The following is a 17,134-nucleotide window of genomic DNA, read 5'->3' on the forward strand; positions in this document are numbered from 1 at the left end:
TGCACAAAATGCTTTCCAAATTCACACCAAAACTGTTACATATTCCCAATCACATTCTCTATTCTACAACAGGGAACTCCAACTGCATTGCTGATCTATTCTGTGGAATTTCCCACCTTGCGAAAATTCAAAACCGCAAGGTAAAAAGCGGGCTCATCTATGAACTCAGTTACCTGGAACAAGTGCGTGGCTGCGGCTTTCTCTAAAGCGACCTTATCAGGCAAGTCAGAAGTCACCATCTCAGGATACTGTTGTCGGTGTCTCTCTACAGCCTCCCTCCCTTGAGCAAAACCAATAACCAATCTTGCACCTGTATATAAGCCATCATCAGAATCACTGGGCCACATCATGCTTCGAGGTTGTTTGGGGGCGAGGAAGCTGCAAATTAGTGAACAAGTGGGGCCTGCCCAATGACAACTCAGCAATCCAGCCATTTACTAGCAATCTGCCCTTGAACTGGAACCTAAGAGGCATCCCTTCCATAGAGTTTCGCTAGAGGCTTGCCGCTAGATAACAGATCAATTACAGAGCTGTCTTTGGAAGGGAAAACAAGACAGAATCCAGCCAATAGATCTTAACATGCAGATGTCCTTGGCCAAAAGTCAAGCCTTCCCATGATCAGTTAAGCATCAGCTAAGAGGCATCCCTGCCATTTTTAGCTGTCCGTTAAAAAAATCAACGGACAGCTAAAAATCTGTGTTTTTTTTTAAAAAAATCCATCTGTTTCTATATAGCATAATGGCCTGTTAGATCTTGATCAGTGGACTAACCTGATTTTCGTATAAGGCATGTACATGCTGTGACCCGTTAGGTATACAACTTGGATCTCAAACACACGTCCCAAGTCGGTTCATGGGGTGGCATGCAGATGAATCTGTCATGCACGTGTGCGCTTAGCAAACCTCTATATTATAAAGGTCTGGTTTCAGTTTGTACCAGTGAGGTGTGATTCAGCTTTCAAAACCAGTCACTGTGGATGACCCATACACCCGAATTTTCCCACATGGAAAGATGCAAACCCTTAAATAGGCAGCCCAATGAATGGACAGCTAAGAATGAAAATACAGCAACAATGCACATTCAACCCAGAAATGGCAAAATTTCCTACATCTAGGATCTTCTGATCTGGGGTTTCATATGTTATTTATTTTTTCCCGCTCTTGGACAATCTAGGTTGGCGCCCATCACTTCTACACACTAGAAACTCAAGCTTATAGTACAAACTCTCAGGCCGAGCATTGTATAATACCTCTTTAGGTTTTGGGTCTACCTTTTAGAATTTGACATTTAGGAATACAACCATGCGGTCCTGTCTGATTTAAGGCTCTGTTTTTTATTATTTAGAATTGGGATTTAAGGATGCGAGAGAATGCGGTGGTCTGCTAGACAACTGATTAGTTGGTTCCCAACCCGATCCAGACCAAGCACAGAGCATGAAGGACCAACTAATTGAGTGATCCAGCATATTAACATTAGGCTTAGGATTTAGAACTGAGGTGGGATCCAGCGCACATACAATAGCATTTAGTTAATGGTATCAGTTATATAATTTGTGATCGTTTATTTTTTTAAAGATAACTCATTTCATTGAAAAAGAAAAGGAAACAAAGGAGCGAAAAGAAACAAAGGCCTGCCAAGATGGCAGAGAGCAGAAACAGGAAAAGCAGAAAAAAACAAAAGGACCAAAAGAGAAACACTACATCCCCAGGAACATCAGATCACAGTCTTTCAGATTATCATCAATGGAGGCCCACTCAATAATACTACGCTTGGCCCTGGACGAAACCTTCTGCGCAGAGTTGGAATAGTCTCTGAAGCATCTACCGTTCCTTTCTTCTCACATGGACCACCAAATCGCTAGGATAGACATCCTCCAAAGTCTAGTATTAGTCTTGCCACACGCAACCCCATTCCACTGAAGAAGCAGGAGATCAACCGAGTTAGGAAAGCACCAACTCATGTTAAACCAGGGGAGAAAATCCGACCAGATTTCCGAAATGAAAGAGCAGTGGAGAAGCAAGTGGTTAACAGATTCCTCATCCCGCATGCAGCATGGGCAAATGTTTGGTAACATCATATCATACCTCTTCTCCTGAGGTTATCGACAGTTAGGATTTTCTTTTTGCAAACTAGCCAGCCAAAAGCAGAAAATTTAGGTGGCACAGGATACTTCCAGCAGAAGTGAGGAATGCGACTGTCAGAATCATAGTTGCTGTTGAGCAGGAGATTATAGAGGGAGCGAACTGAGAACTTGCTGGATTTTTCCAGGTTCCAAATGATGGAATCGGCTTCTGAAGAATGCGTAAGAATGAAGAATGCGTCGCTTCATCTAGATGATTAGCTTATAAGCCACCTGATGGATGGGACCCAAGGATAAAATTTTGTGGTGATTGAATGTTCTTAATCATTCCAACTATAGATGTTTCTTTTCGACTACCCCTTTGAACTTTTTGTGACCATCCAAATGCATGATTGTCAAGAGCTCGTCCTCTCAATGGATGGTCGGGATCCACCACGGAAGTGCACTAGTCAAAGATTTGTTGGGCTGATAACATTTACTAAATAGTATAGGATATGCACAGTATCTTAGATCTTCAGAAATCAGAAGGAGAGCTTGGGAAAGAGGAAAACTTTGATACTCTGGCAGAGTGGGAAGGATGATATACAGCCACTTGGAAATTACTAAGAAATTGCACACTGGCATGTAATTTAAATTAAACTATCCAAATTACAGGTCCAAATTTAGATGTACCAGGAACAAAAGATTACACTAATTCATCTGAGTATTCAGATTGGTGGACATTTATCGGACAATTCAAAATTAAAAAATAAAAATAAAAAATCCAATGGTCCTATTCCAACAAACAAGTGTCCACAAATCAGAGGTTATGATTGTTCTGATTTTGGGACTGTCATTTTGCAAGTTCCACAATTGAGCCAGTTTAGTTTGAGTTAATGTATGTAACATGCGCAATTTCTAAGTGCCTGCATAGCAAGCTGAGCATCATACCTAGAGGTGTACACGAGTCGAACCGAGTTGAGCTTGGCACAGCTCGACTCAGCTCGGCCACTAGCTGACCCCAGCTCAAACTCGGCTCGGCATGGTCCTTGAGCCTGACTGGCCAGCTCAGCTCGGTTCGGTTAGCAGCTTGGGCCAGTTCGAGCCAAGATCAAGCCTCTACGGCATTTTCTTAAACACATGGAGTGCACCTTCAATTTCTCACAGAATGTAAAGCAGCGGCATCGGTTTACAGGTATTTCATCAAACACTCGGTAGGCAACATAAAAATCAAGATACAAGGGTATTTGTTTCATATCCATACCTTCCTCGCCACCGGCCGACACTTCATTGAGTCATTTCATCGAACACTTGCTGAGCAACATCAATATCAAAATAACCGAGTCACCGAACTGGTTTGATCCGAGTTCAATTCGAGTTGGGGTTCGATCCGAGTCGAGTGGAGCTCGGGCAAGCTCGAAATTTTTTTGAGCTCAAAAAATCGGCTCGACTCGGCTCGGATTCAATTTCGAACCGAGTCGAATCGAGCTTTTTCGAGTCCAGTCGAGCGAGTTAACCGAGCTAACTCGGTTCGTGTACAGCTCCAATCATACCTTGCTAGAACATGAAATAACCGCTCAACGGGAACTGGTTGCCATTCTCTAGAAAATAATATGATCAAACCGGTTGAACAAAAGTAAGGTAGAGCAGCACCAACGAGTGTATGCCACGTGGGATCCTAAAAGCACTTTTCAAGAAAAAAAAATCTGTGAAGAATTTTTAAGTGGTTCTAAGTGCCACTTGTCCCTCTCTCATTGGTGCTCTACCTTACTACAGTTCAACCAGCTCTACCATATCATTTCCCTGCATTATCCAGCGCTACTTAGAACTGTAGACTGCAGGAAGTCTACACTATCCAGCACCCACCACCAGTAAGAACTGTTCCTTTAAACAGTATTCCACCATGATCGCCAATGATGGAGAACTTGCACCAATTGGACAATCAGGTGGGCCTGATCATGGTCTTCAAATGAAGGGCCAAGATTAAAAGCATTCTCTGGAAAATAATATGATCGAACCGGTTGAACCGTAGTAAGGTAGAGCAGCACCAACGAGTGTATGCCACGTGGGATCCTAAAAGCACTTCTCAAGAAAAAAAAAAAAAATCTGTGAAGAATTTTTAAGTGGTTCTAAGTGCCACTTGTCCCTCTCTCATTGGTGCTCTACCTTACTACAGTTCAACCAGCTCTACCATATCATTTCCCTGCATTATCCAGCGCTACTTAGAACTGTAGACTGCAGGAAGTCTACACTATCCAGCACCCACCACCAGTAAGAACTGTTCCTTTAAACAGTATTCCACCATGATCGCCAATGATGGAGAACTTGCACCAATTGGACAATCAGGTGGCCCTGATCATGGTCTTCAAATGAAGGGCCAAGATTAAAAGGCCAGCTCTTTAAACCAAACCAAATGATTAGGATTCTCCAACTGGAGGAATTTCTGCACCATGAGGCATCCATAATGGGACCAATAGGATTGACCATTCCAATTACGGAATGTGGGTCCCACGTATATTGGTGGGCCCTGAGGTCTACAATTTCGGGTAGTCCCACGGAGCAGCTCCCAATCTCCTACAAAGAATTTTAGGGTTTAGGGTTTAACAATCAGAATTGGGTATTTCTTAGGTTTTCAGTGTTTCAGATTTAGGGTTTCTATCACACACAAAAAATCAATAGAAGGAACTGAAAACGGAATCGAAATTAAGGAATTACCCTCCGAACACTGTTCTGCGATTGCTCCAAGAATCTGATCGAGCGGAGAATCCAATCCAGGCAAGTAGCACAGGAAGATGGTGTCGAACGGGGCCCACTTCTCCGGCACTTCGACAATTCCCCCTTGCCAGCACCGGATACCGTCGTCGTACTTCTCCTTGATGCCGGCGAGAACGAACAGCGACTCGTGGACGACGAGCAGGAGCTGTAGATCCGACGGCAGTGATTCGACCAAGCGGTCGACGAATCCTTCGCTCCCGAGCGATACGAGGATCCTGGAATTGGGCTTGATTTGGGCAGCTGAGATTATTCTGGAGGTTTTAACGGTGAGATTGGGATCGGAATCGGCATCTGTGGGCTCAAGGAAGGACCAGTCCTTCTCGACGATTTCTTCGATGGGGATGGCTGAGAGTGGGATTTGGCTGGATGCTGAGATGGACGGTGATGATGATGGGGTTTGAGAAGGGCAGAAGGAGAGGGGGAGAGGGTAGGTATGTGATTTCTTGTATTGATGGGGGTATAATGGGAAAAGATGGATTTTTTGGGTTGTGGAAAGGAAGAGAGAGGAGAGAGGGAAAGAGAGAGAATTCATTTTTGAAGAGAGAGTGGGAGTGAAAGAGAAGAGTCTGAAGTGTTGAAATGGGGAGTGGATGAGGTGTTATCCGAGTAACACGTTTATGGGTGTTACCCTGACCGTGGGGCCCACCTTGATGAATTTATTATATATCCACGCCGTCCATCTATTTTTAAAAATCATTTTAGGACGTTTTACTAATAATTAAGTATATATAAATCTTAGGTGGACCACACCACTGGAAAATGTGGCGATTGAATGCCCACCATTAAAACTAACTAGGGCCCACCGTAATTTTTATTTTTCATCCAACCTGTTAATAAGGTCAGACATACTTTGATGAAGGGAAAATACAAAGAACCGGTTGATCCAAAACTTTAATAGTCGACAATAAGTTTTTAATGGTCAATCACCATAGTTTCCAGTGGTGTGGTCCACATGAGATTTGGATCTCCTTAAGTTTTGGGATCAAGCATTAAAATAAGATGTAAAAACGGATGGACAGCGTGGATATACAACAAATTCATCATGATGGGCCCCATTAGGTCAGGATAACACCCACTAACATGTTTCCCGGGTAACACCTAATCCATTTGTTGCAGGGAGGACCGTGCAACAAGATGATCCGTCGGGCCCACCGTGGTATCTGTGTGCCGGACGCGGATTGCGTACTACCCCTGCCCGTCCCTAGCTCCGAACGGGCAGTTCTGTGGGCGGGCCCACCATGATGTATCTGTAAATCCAAGCCGTTTATCCCTTTTCTCAGATTATTTTAAGGCATCAAAACAAAAATGAACCAGATCCAACGGTCAAATGGACCACACCACAGATGACTCTTGCATTTAATGTAACTGACATTTAATGCTTCGTGCATTTTAATGCAACCAAGCTTATTATTTGGTGTGGTCCACTTGAGCGTTGGATCTGTCTCATTTTTGTGCTAATGTCTTAAAATAACCTGAGAAAGGGGATTGACGGCTTGGATGTACAGATACATCATGGTGGGCCTGCCCACAGAACTGCCCGTTCGGAGCTAGGGCCGGGTGGGGGTAGTACGCAATCCGCGTCCCTATGTGCCATCCAGTCTGTCCATCCATCGAGCCATTTCATGTCAGGACGTGAGCCAATAACGAAAAAACGTGGATCTAAAGCTCGAGTGGCCACACCACTGGTAGATCTGGGCATGAGTCCAGTTGACTGAGTTAGAGCTGACCAGACTCGATTCGGTTTTGAAATAGGCCTGGCCCCAACTCAAATCAACTCGGTATCAAGTCCGGTATGTCTGAACCGATCGGAATTCGAGTTTGGCTTGGACTAACCTGGATCAAGTCCGACTCAGTGAAAAGTACCGAGTTGATTTGAGTTGTCACGGATTCCGATCGAGAGATAAGGGAGGGAGTGGACAAGAGAGAGAGAGAGAGAGAGAGAAGATGAGGGTGGTGATGGTGGTGGCTGGCTGCTGGGCTTGGAAGAGAAAGGTGGGAGGGAGTGTGTGTGTGTATATATAGAAAGAGAGAGAGGAGGGTGGTGATGGTAGCAGGTGGTTGCCGAGCTTGAAAGAAGGAGAGGATGTGAGAGAAATATTGAATTTGGGATCGGGTATGATGTATAGGGTAAGAGATACTTAAAAATTAGGATTTTTTTATTATATATATACTTGAATTCGAATTGAGTCGGTTTTGGATGAAGTCGAATCTGACCAAATCAAGTTACTGGGTAACTCGAACACGACTCGATTTAAGTTTGGATTGGGCGAAGCCTACTCGATTCAGACCGACTCACCCATTCAATTCGGATCAAGTCAAGTCCGAATGAGTCGGACAAGTCAAGTTAGTCGAGTCAAGTCGTCTCCTCCCCAGCTCCAACCACAAGGACCAGTGTCGATGGGAACACCCGCCATTCATATCTTCCTGGGCCCAACTTGATTTTTTATGTGCAATCTCATCGACTCCCACCAAGACCAAGTAAAAGGCACAAATATGAGCGGTGCTAAGCCCACACGTGCACCATAAAGCTCATGTATATGCCGCACATTTGCCAACATGGCATCATAGGTCTAAGATCCAATCTATCTGTTAGAACCGCACCACTATACTAATGCACTAGCCAAGGAATCAAGTTAATCCACTGATCAGGTGGGCTACAGTTTGCCAAAGACTGTACGACTCTGAAAAGCTTGGTAGAATTTTTCTTACTACACTGTTTTTTATATTGGGCCCACATGCTAACTAGATTTAATTTTTCCGAAAACATGTAGAAGGTCAGACCAACTTGATGGATGGATTTATAGCACACGTGTGTGCTTAGCACGGTGGGTTTATCCATATAAAGAATGCACGGACTCGAATTCAGCAGTGATCGCTTCGGTACCCACGTGGGTATGGTCGGTGTTGGAAAAGCTCTGGGAGCCCACCATGATGTACGTCTCTTATATTTCTTTAGTTTATGCTAGTTTATCATAAATAATTACTGAAGATCAGCTCCCACTACAATACCTTAGGAGTATGAGTAAATATCCTTCACCGTAGGTTGTAGGATCATGTTTAACTAAGTTCCGATTTAGTTGTTCATACTAATCTGGTCACATCCTGCTGATCACTCCCCCCACCCGATTTATTATTGTTTTTATTTTGTTTATGTTTTTGATTAATTAGTATTTTGTTGATTATAATGGACCATACATTTTAAATATCAATAAAATCAACATTGTTTAGCTCGGTTTCATTTATTTGTACATTCTTGTTTATTTGAGATGCATACGAACCTAAAGATTGGAGAAAGATAAAGTCCTTAAGTCCATAAACTTACATCTATTGCCATAAAGATAAAAGAACTCATTTAGAATGGTTAACCACTACCCTTTCATAAATCACCTAATAGAGTGCAAACTATAACTAGATCCCGAAGGTCTAGTCTCCAATCTGTCCATCTCGATGTGGAGGACACCCTCGATTCAATCAAAACCTTTGAGTCGAGTAGACTCTAACACACCCGCGATTCAATCAAAACTTTTGAGTCGAGTAGACTTTAACACACCCACGCATCATACTCTCACACAAATAACTAATTTAAACCCTCGCTTACACGTGTGGCCTTGTTTGATTGAATCAACAATAACACCATGCACTTTCATGATATGTGATGTTACGAAGTTATATGCACCCCACCAAGTTATCCACACCATCAATCCTTTTGGCAAGGTCATTTTAGTGCATTAACCAAAAAATGAGGCAGATATGAACCTCAAGTGGACCACACCATAGAAAGAAAGTAATGACGACAAAACGCCTACCCTTGAAAACTTCTTAGGGGCCACAAAAGTTTTTTATTAAGCGAATATTTCTTTTTTGCCTTCATCCAGGTCTATGTGACCTTATGAACAGGTTCAATGGAAAAAAAATAAATAAACATTATGATGAGCCCTAATAATGTTTCAACAGTTGGTGTTATTGTCCCAACTACTTTCTGTGGTGTGGTCCACTTGAGGTTTGGATTTGCCTCATTTTTGAGCTAATGCCCTAAAATGATCTCACAAAATTGATCGGCCGTGTGGATATAAGAAATACATCATGGTGGGGCCCATCAAACTTGGTGATGTCAACACACCAAGGAGGTCGGTGGTGTGTAGCCGACCATGCAATCCACTTCTCCTGTACAATGGTTGCAGAACAAGTTTATCATTCTACAAATGTTGTAGATGATCATGTCCCTTAGAAATCAATTTTCTATAGTATGCTGAACCGTGAGCAAGTTGTTGGCCTCTAACTTTATATTCTTTATATTCATGTACGATAATCTAGTGTCTAAATCCTGAAACTCTTAATTGAATGATGATAAACCAAAAATCATATTGATAAAATGATCTTGGCCATCCAAATACTGGCCTCAAGTGGAATGATAAAATAAATGGCTAACAATTCAAAATTTAATATGCAAATCAGATGGTTAAGATTGTCTAATCAATGTGTGATTTCACAACATATTATTGAGAATATGGTTCACGATTTTGACCGTTTGAATCATATATACCATACACAAATACATAGAAATAATGGCAGACCTATCAAGGGGCCACGTTCGAGTCAGGCCAATGATGTAGGGAAGGGGGCGAAGAGGAAGATCATCATCTATCGCAAGTATGCGAAACCTTGAATCCACGATATTATTCTTAAATCCACAAGATAAAAAAAGAAAATTCAAAATTTTATTAATCAATAATGCTCAAACTTTCCAATTACATCACTTATAAAGAAAAAAAGAAAAGAAAAACCTTAATTAAGATTCCTAAGTCAACTAAACTAGAATTTACCAAAAATAGTAAATTTTACTAAAAATAAAAAGTTTTAATTTAATCATGCTGGATGATTCCTAACATGATCATAAGAAATTCCAAAGAAGACTAAATATACTAAAACTCTTAAATGAATGAGATATGTCAGAATTAAAACTTATTAAAAATAGTATGTTTTTTTTTTTATATAAAACTATAATTTTGAATTGGAATGAAGCATTTTCTCGTGAAATGGACCAATACGACTCACTTACAAGGTTGGTTGGTTCTGGATGGCTTGTTACACTAAAAATCATAAGTCGTGCGTCCTACAACGATACTCAGATCAAAAGTTATGACTGATTTATGCTTCACACTTTGAATAATAATTTCTCCCCATTTGGAATAAATTTTTTCAATTTAAACGAGCGCCTAGGGCCTAGTTACGTCATGCCCTATGAAGGATTGGGCTTGGATTTGATAGACTACGTCCACTTTTGTTTGGGCTTTTCTTGGTCTAGTTGTGCCAAGAATAGGTTTGCGGCTCATTTTACATCAACCAAGCTTTGTCCAAGCTCGACCTACACTCTTCAACATAAGTCCGAGTTCAACCCGGGCCTGTGACATACCAACAGTATCCAGCCCTAGCCTAAGCCCTTCTCATAGTCACACACACACACACACACACACACACACACACACACACACAGAGAGAGAGAGAGAGAGAGAGAGAGAGAGAGAATGATGCTAGGTTCGATGCGAATTCTAGCAAAATTTTGGCAGTTTGCCCAAAGGCGATGATTGGAAGAGTGAGAAAAAGATAGGGTGTGAATTAGAGCTTGGAAGATGAGGAGATATGGGTTGGAAGATGAGAAAAGAAGAGGATAATTGCATTGGTTGGAAGATGAGAGAAGATAAGGGACATGGGCTGGTTGGAGAGAGAGAGAGAGAGAGAGAGAGAGAGAGAGAGAGAGAGAGAGAGAGAGGGTTAGATAAAATTGCCCATGTAAACCCTAATAGGTTGGGCTAAGCCAAATTCAAGCCAGGCTGTGTTTGGTCCAAACCCGGCTTGTTTGTTTATAAAATGAGCTTAAATTTTAAGCCCATGCCCAATCTTTGGACCTGAAACTGCAGCCGAAGCCTGAATGACCAATGAGCCAACTTGGCCCATTGACAACCCTACAAACACACATATGAGTCTAACCGTTAGTTGTGAAAGACTGTTTGAGTACTATTCCCTGTATTCTTAAAGCTTACATGATGCACTGGTAGTTGGAGGTCAAGAAATACTAGCAGTATCCACACAATAAAAGATTAGAGATGCCAGAGCATATGCAATTAAGCTACTGCTAACATGTCTTAGCATAAAACTCAAGGTCCACTAATAGGAGAGCCACACGTCTACACCACTATCTTATTATCCTCGTCTTTGACCGTTCATATTTTTCCATATGTATTGTGAGACCCATATCCTAGCCTGTACCATTTTGTCGGCTTCTGCGATCCTCCCGGTTAAATTTCGACGACCAGCGATGCATAAATAGCAGTTGCGCACGACCCTGAGTCATATCCCATATTCCAAAGTCGGCTGACCCAAGACTTGTTCCCTTGCGACCTCGCCGTTGCCGCGGTTCTGACGCCACGTCTCGTACACCGATGCGATACCCGGGCCAGGAAATGTGGGCCCGTGTTCAGTTCAAGAAAACGCCGCGCATTTGCTATACCCAAGAGAACATGTCCCATCAATCCCATCAATCAAGTACATGTCCCATCCCTAAAGTCAACTCTCTCTCTCTTTCTCTCTCTCTCCACCCTTACATGTCAAGTACACACCTATCACTCACCCATCACTCCTCATCACTCCATCACTCACACTCATCCCCCTCTCTCTTTTTACATCCCATCCTCTCTCTCTCTCTCTCTCATTTCCCCGTTTTCAAGCAAGCTCCCATGGGAGAGAACCGTCCAAGCTTCCATGAAAGAAGCTAGGTGTGGTCCACCTTCCTACCACCCAATCCCACCATCCAAAGATCATCTCGACCGTTGAATCACATCCCTTGGAGCTCTAGAATGCGTTGGTGGAAAAAGGAAGAGGCGATCAAAGGTGGGTGTTCATAGCACTAGATTGTGATTTTGATTTAGGGCCCACATGGTATGGGACCCACTTGTTGTATGTGTCGTATATGGCCCACCTAGGGGAGCTCATAGTGGTGGAGCTCCCCCACCTCACGTTTTCTTTTTCCCTCCATCTCACCTCTCTCTCTCTCTCTCTCTCTCTCTCTCTCTCTCTCTCTATTGCGGCCCACCTTGGAGAATGGATTAGATCCACACCAACCATCAGTGGCAGCCACCTTGCTATCCAACATTTGGGCAGACCTTGTCTTGAAGGGAAAACAATATCAACTTTATTCAAAGTTGTGTGGACCCACCTTTGATCTATGTACTCATCATGCAGTCCACCGTCCACACACGGACGGTGGGACCCATGTGATGTAGGTGGTTTATATCCAGGCTGTCTGTCCATTGTTGAGATGTGAGGCCACTTGGTACACGTGTTGTATATCCATGCCATTCGTCCAGACCGTGGGACCCACCAGCTAAATAGCTGTTGTAGTAGCTGTTGTAGTATCATCTGATTGGCCGGTGCTTCACCAGCTAAATAGCTGCTGTAGTAGCATCAGTAGCTATGGGGGTCCCACATAGAATTGTATCTGGTCCGTCCATCAATGGACGTCAAATCCAGACCATCCATCAATGGACATCCAGAGAATGGATGTTTGATAAAAAAAATAATATATATATATGTGTGTGTGTGTGTGTGTGTGTGTGTGTGTATGTGAGTGGTGGGCCCCACGTGGGCCCCACCTAGCTGGGAGCAGATTGGCCGGTCTACCTCACACCAGTTATATAGCTGTGTTTAGACGTTAGCATCCACACCATCCATTCAGTTGGTGGGTCACGCATGTGGACCCCGCCATGATGCATGCGTTGAATCCCACTGTCCATCATCTGGACGTGGGCTAGTAACCCCCACGAGCAGCTCAGCTGATATACCTTCGTCAGCAAGTTCTATGGGGCGGATGATGTATTATTACATCCAACTGTCCATCGAATTGGCGAGCTCATCTTAAGGCCTGAGACAAAAAAAATGAGGCAGATCCGTGTATCAGGTGGACCACACTGCAAAAAATAGTGGGGCATTGGACGCCTACCATTAAAACCTTTTTAGGGAGTGCAGAAGTTCTGGATCAATGTGAAATTTTTCCTTCCACTTGATTAGCTCTTTGTGATCGTATGAACAGATTGTATGGAAAATAACCGTTATGGTGGGTCGTGGGAATTCTAACGGCAGGAAACATTATCTCCACTATTATTTGTGATATGGTCCAGATGATCTTTCGATATGATTTATTTTCTTGGAAATGCTATAAAATGATCTTTAAAATATAGATGAATAGTACAGTTGATGTGGCCCACTTGTTGTTTATGAGGCCCATTGATACGACCCACTTGATGTATATGAGGCCCATTGATGTGGCCCACTTGATGTATATATATATATGAGGCTCATTGGTATGGCCCATTGATGCAGCCCACTTGATGTATATGAGGCTCATTAGTGCGGCCCATTGATGCGGCCCACTTAATGTATATGAGGCCCATTGGTGTAGCCCATTGATGCAGCCCACTTGATATATATGAGGCCCATTGGCGAGGCCCATTGATGCGACCCACTTGATGTTTATGAGGCCCATTGATGCGGCCCACTTGATGTATATGAGGCCCATTGATGCGGCCCACTTGATGTATATGAGGCTCATTAGTGCGACCCACTGATGCGGCCCACTTGATATATATGAGGCTCATTAGTGCGACCCATTAATGTGGCCCACTTGATGTATATGAGGCTCATTAGTGTGGCCCATTGATGCCGCCTTCTTGATGTATATGAGGCTTATTGGTGCGACCCATGTCATGCGGCCCATTGTGATATGTATTGGGCCCATGTCATGCGACCCATCATGATGTGTATTAGGCCCATGTCATGCAGCCCGTTGTGATGTATTTGTGGCCCATTTGATAAGGCCTATTGTGATATATTTGTGGCCTATATGGCAAGGCCCAATGTGGTATATGTGTGGCCCTCGAGTGAGACCTAATGCGATGAATGTGTGGACCGATGTAATGTATAATTTCACTAAAATATATGTAATGATGATTATGTGAGTCACTGCTTAGGAGCGATGTTGGTTAAATGTCCACATTAATAGGCGATGATGGTTAAATGTTCACATTGTGACCTTCCCTTGGGCCCTTTGTTAGGCTGATTACCGATTCCGATTGTCGAGGCCAAGGCCGATTTCGATTATCGAGGCCAATTCCGATTATCGAAGACGATTCTGATTGTCAAGGCTGATCATCGATTCTGATTGTCAAGGCTAATCATCGATTCCGATTATTGAGGCCGATTCTAACTGTCGAGGCTGATCATCGATTGTCGAGGCCGATTATCGAGGTCGATTCCGATTATCGAAGCCGATTTCGATTGTCAAGGCTGATCATCGATTCCGATTGTCGAGGCCGATTCTGATTATCGATGTCGATTCCGATTGTCGAAGCCGATTCCGATTGTCGAGGCTGATTCCGATTGTCGAGGCTGATTTCGATTATCGAGGCCGATTCTGATTGTCAAGGCTGATCATCAATTCCGATTGTTGAGGCTGATTTTGATTGTCGAGGTCGATTCTAATTGTCGAGGTCGATTCTGATTATCGAGGCCGATTTCGATTTCGATTGTTGAGGCTGATTCTGATTGTCGAAGCCGATTGTCGATGTCGACCATCTGTATTGCGAGATGCACGATATATTACGAGTGATAGAGCGGATTTCATATGATGTACGCGCTCATTACGATTTCTCGATGTGATTATGAGCGTTGCCATAATAGCATTACTCCGACGGCAATTTGGATGACTCGATGGGACCGAATTTTCACATGAGTGCATAGATGTCCGATTTGATGTCTAAACTTGGGTGGCGACTCACGATCTATGAGTATGTGAGATACTCGATACTGCCATACATAATCACTCCGCATGTTGTGGATTATGAGATGTGGTATGACCATTACCACAATGGGGGTCATTGGACAGGTTTTTATGAGACTCCCTGATAGGAGAAAATTATCTCACATGAGCGCACGGTATGCGCAGGATTGATGCATAACTGGATTGTATGACTCATACATTTTACATTATGTTGTGATTACTGTACGTCCTAGTAACATAAAATCTGTAGTCTCCACAGGCATATTATGGATGACTAGATGAGACATCAAAAATCTGTTACTAGCATCGGGGGGCCATAGATGTCCTTGGGTGAAAATTCATAAACCTCTGTGGCTAGGAGACGCCCCAACGTCTAGACCGAGTGGATATATGAGCGCCCGAGTGCCGAATAGAGTAGACCGCGTCTCCCACTGTGTCGTGGTTGCTTGGGAGAGGGTATGACCTTACCCACCTAAGAGTAGGGGGCATATCTAGGCTGAGTTTGACCAGCTCGTAAATGGGTCGGCTATCGACGTGCCAGGTAGATATTGGCTGACTACTGGCCAGGCGGATAGTGAGGTCTCTTCCACTTGCATGGTTGTGCGTCTGGTGGGCGGCGATTGCGTGTTGAGTGTACTAGGCCCCGATGATGATACCAGAGATGTACGGTGTTGATATGTGGACTTATTGAGCAGGAGTTGTATACTGAGCATCTTACTCATTCATTCATTCACTATCTACTCGGGTTGGTGGTACATAACTAATTTGATATGTGTACCTTCTTAACGACCAAGATTTCAGTTGGGGCGCGCGACCAACTTGAGATCAGGAGTTTACCACAATGAGTCTGACTATCCAAACTAGATATGGGACTAGTTTGGATAGAAGTCCCTTGTGATGGATCCCATAGCCTGCGATACTACGTATTATCATCCCGACTTCACACTCTTGCATAGTCATTCGCACCGCATATTGCATTGCATCCTCGACATCTGATATTTGGCTCCCTATGTCTCCGCATTACATAATCGATCTGTATTGCATACTCTGATATTGTAAATTTATAGATTTGCCAGTATTTCTGACATTATATGATTTATGGACCTGCATTGTATACTTGATACTTACCTTGTGCACACACTTACACCACCCTCTAAGCTTTCTATAAACTTATGCACGATAGATACGTGCAGGTGGCGTTAGGTCGCAGCAGCGTTGAGCTTAAAGGATGCATCCATCTTCTAGAGCTTTGATTATTGATATATGTATTTCCCTTTCAGTATTGTATTCAAATGTTTATATTAGTGAATATGTTATAATAATGTTGCCTTTGTGATTTGGGTAAATTTGTGGTTATGCTTCTTACGAGATAAATATATGTTGGAAAATCCTCCTTCTAGGGTTCCAGGATCGGAATCTGGTGTATGCGCGCTGGGAGCCGAGAATGGGGTACTACGGAGGCTGTCGGCACTGGATTCGGTGATCGAAAATTTTGGTGTTTGGATTATGTAGGATGTGGAGCTTAAATACATGTTTTGATTCATATAGTGTTTGGTTGTACGTGGAAAATAACTACCAATTTCGAAAATCGTGTTTGAACACTCCAGTGAGAAGTAAGGTGGGGCCCATCTTGATGTTTGTGAGTAATCCACCCCGTACATCTATTTTGTGAGATCATTTTAGGACGTGCTACCAAAAGTCAAGAAGATCCAAAACTCAAGTGGGTCATACGAGAGGAAAGAGTGGGAAAGAATTTCTTACCATTGAAACCTTCCCTAGCTCCACCTTGATGTTTATATGTCATCCCAACCGTTTATAAGTTCATTCTAGTCGGGATGAACTGACAACATAAAAAAGTTTACCGTGATACAAAATTTTTGTGGCCATATGAATGTTTCAATGGTGGTCACTCAATCCCCGATGTTTTCTCTTGTGTGGCCCACACACTTGAGTTTTAAATCTACCTCATTTTTGGTTGCTTACCTTAAAATGATCTTGTAAAATAGATGGACGGGGTGGATTCCTCACAAATATGAAGGTAGGCCCCACCTCTCTTCCTGGCCTAAGAACTTCTTATCTCATGTTTTTAGGAGAAAATTCCATGGATTTTGCAAATCCTAGTTGAATTGAGAAAAGCCCTCCCTAGCCTTCCCTACTCCAAGTACAGGATCCAATGTTGGAAATTTATGATTGACTAAATAAGGATGATTTTTCAAAATAAGAAATTTAAAGTTCCAACACACTTACCAATGGAATTTATCCATTTTCCTGTATTGTGATTAATGTACATCATCATTGACATTCTCAACATTGTTGCGTTAAAGCAGTCTGTGATGATATGACCCAATTATATTGCAACAAATAGGTTTTATATCTTTCTGTGCACAAAAAAATAAAAAATAAAAAATATCTTATTTCTTTTCAAAAACTTCAAAATTATTATTTTTTAAAAAAAAAACAAAAACAAA

At 42.8% G+C, this 17,134-nt stretch overlaps 1 protein-coding gene across 1 annotated transcript; it reads right to left on the minus strand.

The window, feature by feature from the left end:
• LOC131227485 (uncharacterized) lies at window positions 1–5,400 on the minus strand. The gene is made up of 2 exons (XM_058223274.1): window positions 4,775–5,400; window positions 1–310 (listed from the first exon to the last, which is right to left on the minus strand). The coding sequence occupies exons 1-2, from the start codon at window positions 5,364–5,366 to the stop codon at window positions 96–98; spliced, it is 807 nt and encodes a 268-aa protein (XP_058079257.1). The 5' UTR covers window positions 5,367–5,400; the 3' UTR covers window positions 1–95.
• Window positions 5,401–17,134: the final 11,734 nt, after the last annotated feature.

Source organism: Magnolia sinica, chromosome 15 (assembly GCF_029962835.1).
Source record: "Magnolia sinica isolate HGM2019 chromosome 15, MsV1, whole genome shotgun sequence".
In the NCBI taxonomy this organism is placed as follows: domain Eukaryota; kingdom Viridiplantae; phylum Streptophyta; class Magnoliopsida; order Magnoliales; family Magnoliaceae; genus Magnolia; species Magnolia sinica.

Coding starts and splice junctions, on each gene's coding strand:
- LOC131227485 (XM_058223274.1), bottom strand. CDS start 5,366: ATGAATTCTCTCTCTTTCCCTCTCTCCTCTCTCTTCCTTTCCACAACC. Junction 311..4,774: donor CGCAGAACAGTGTTCGGAGG/GTAATTCCTTAA, acceptor GCTTATATACAG/GTGCAAGATTGGTTATTGGT.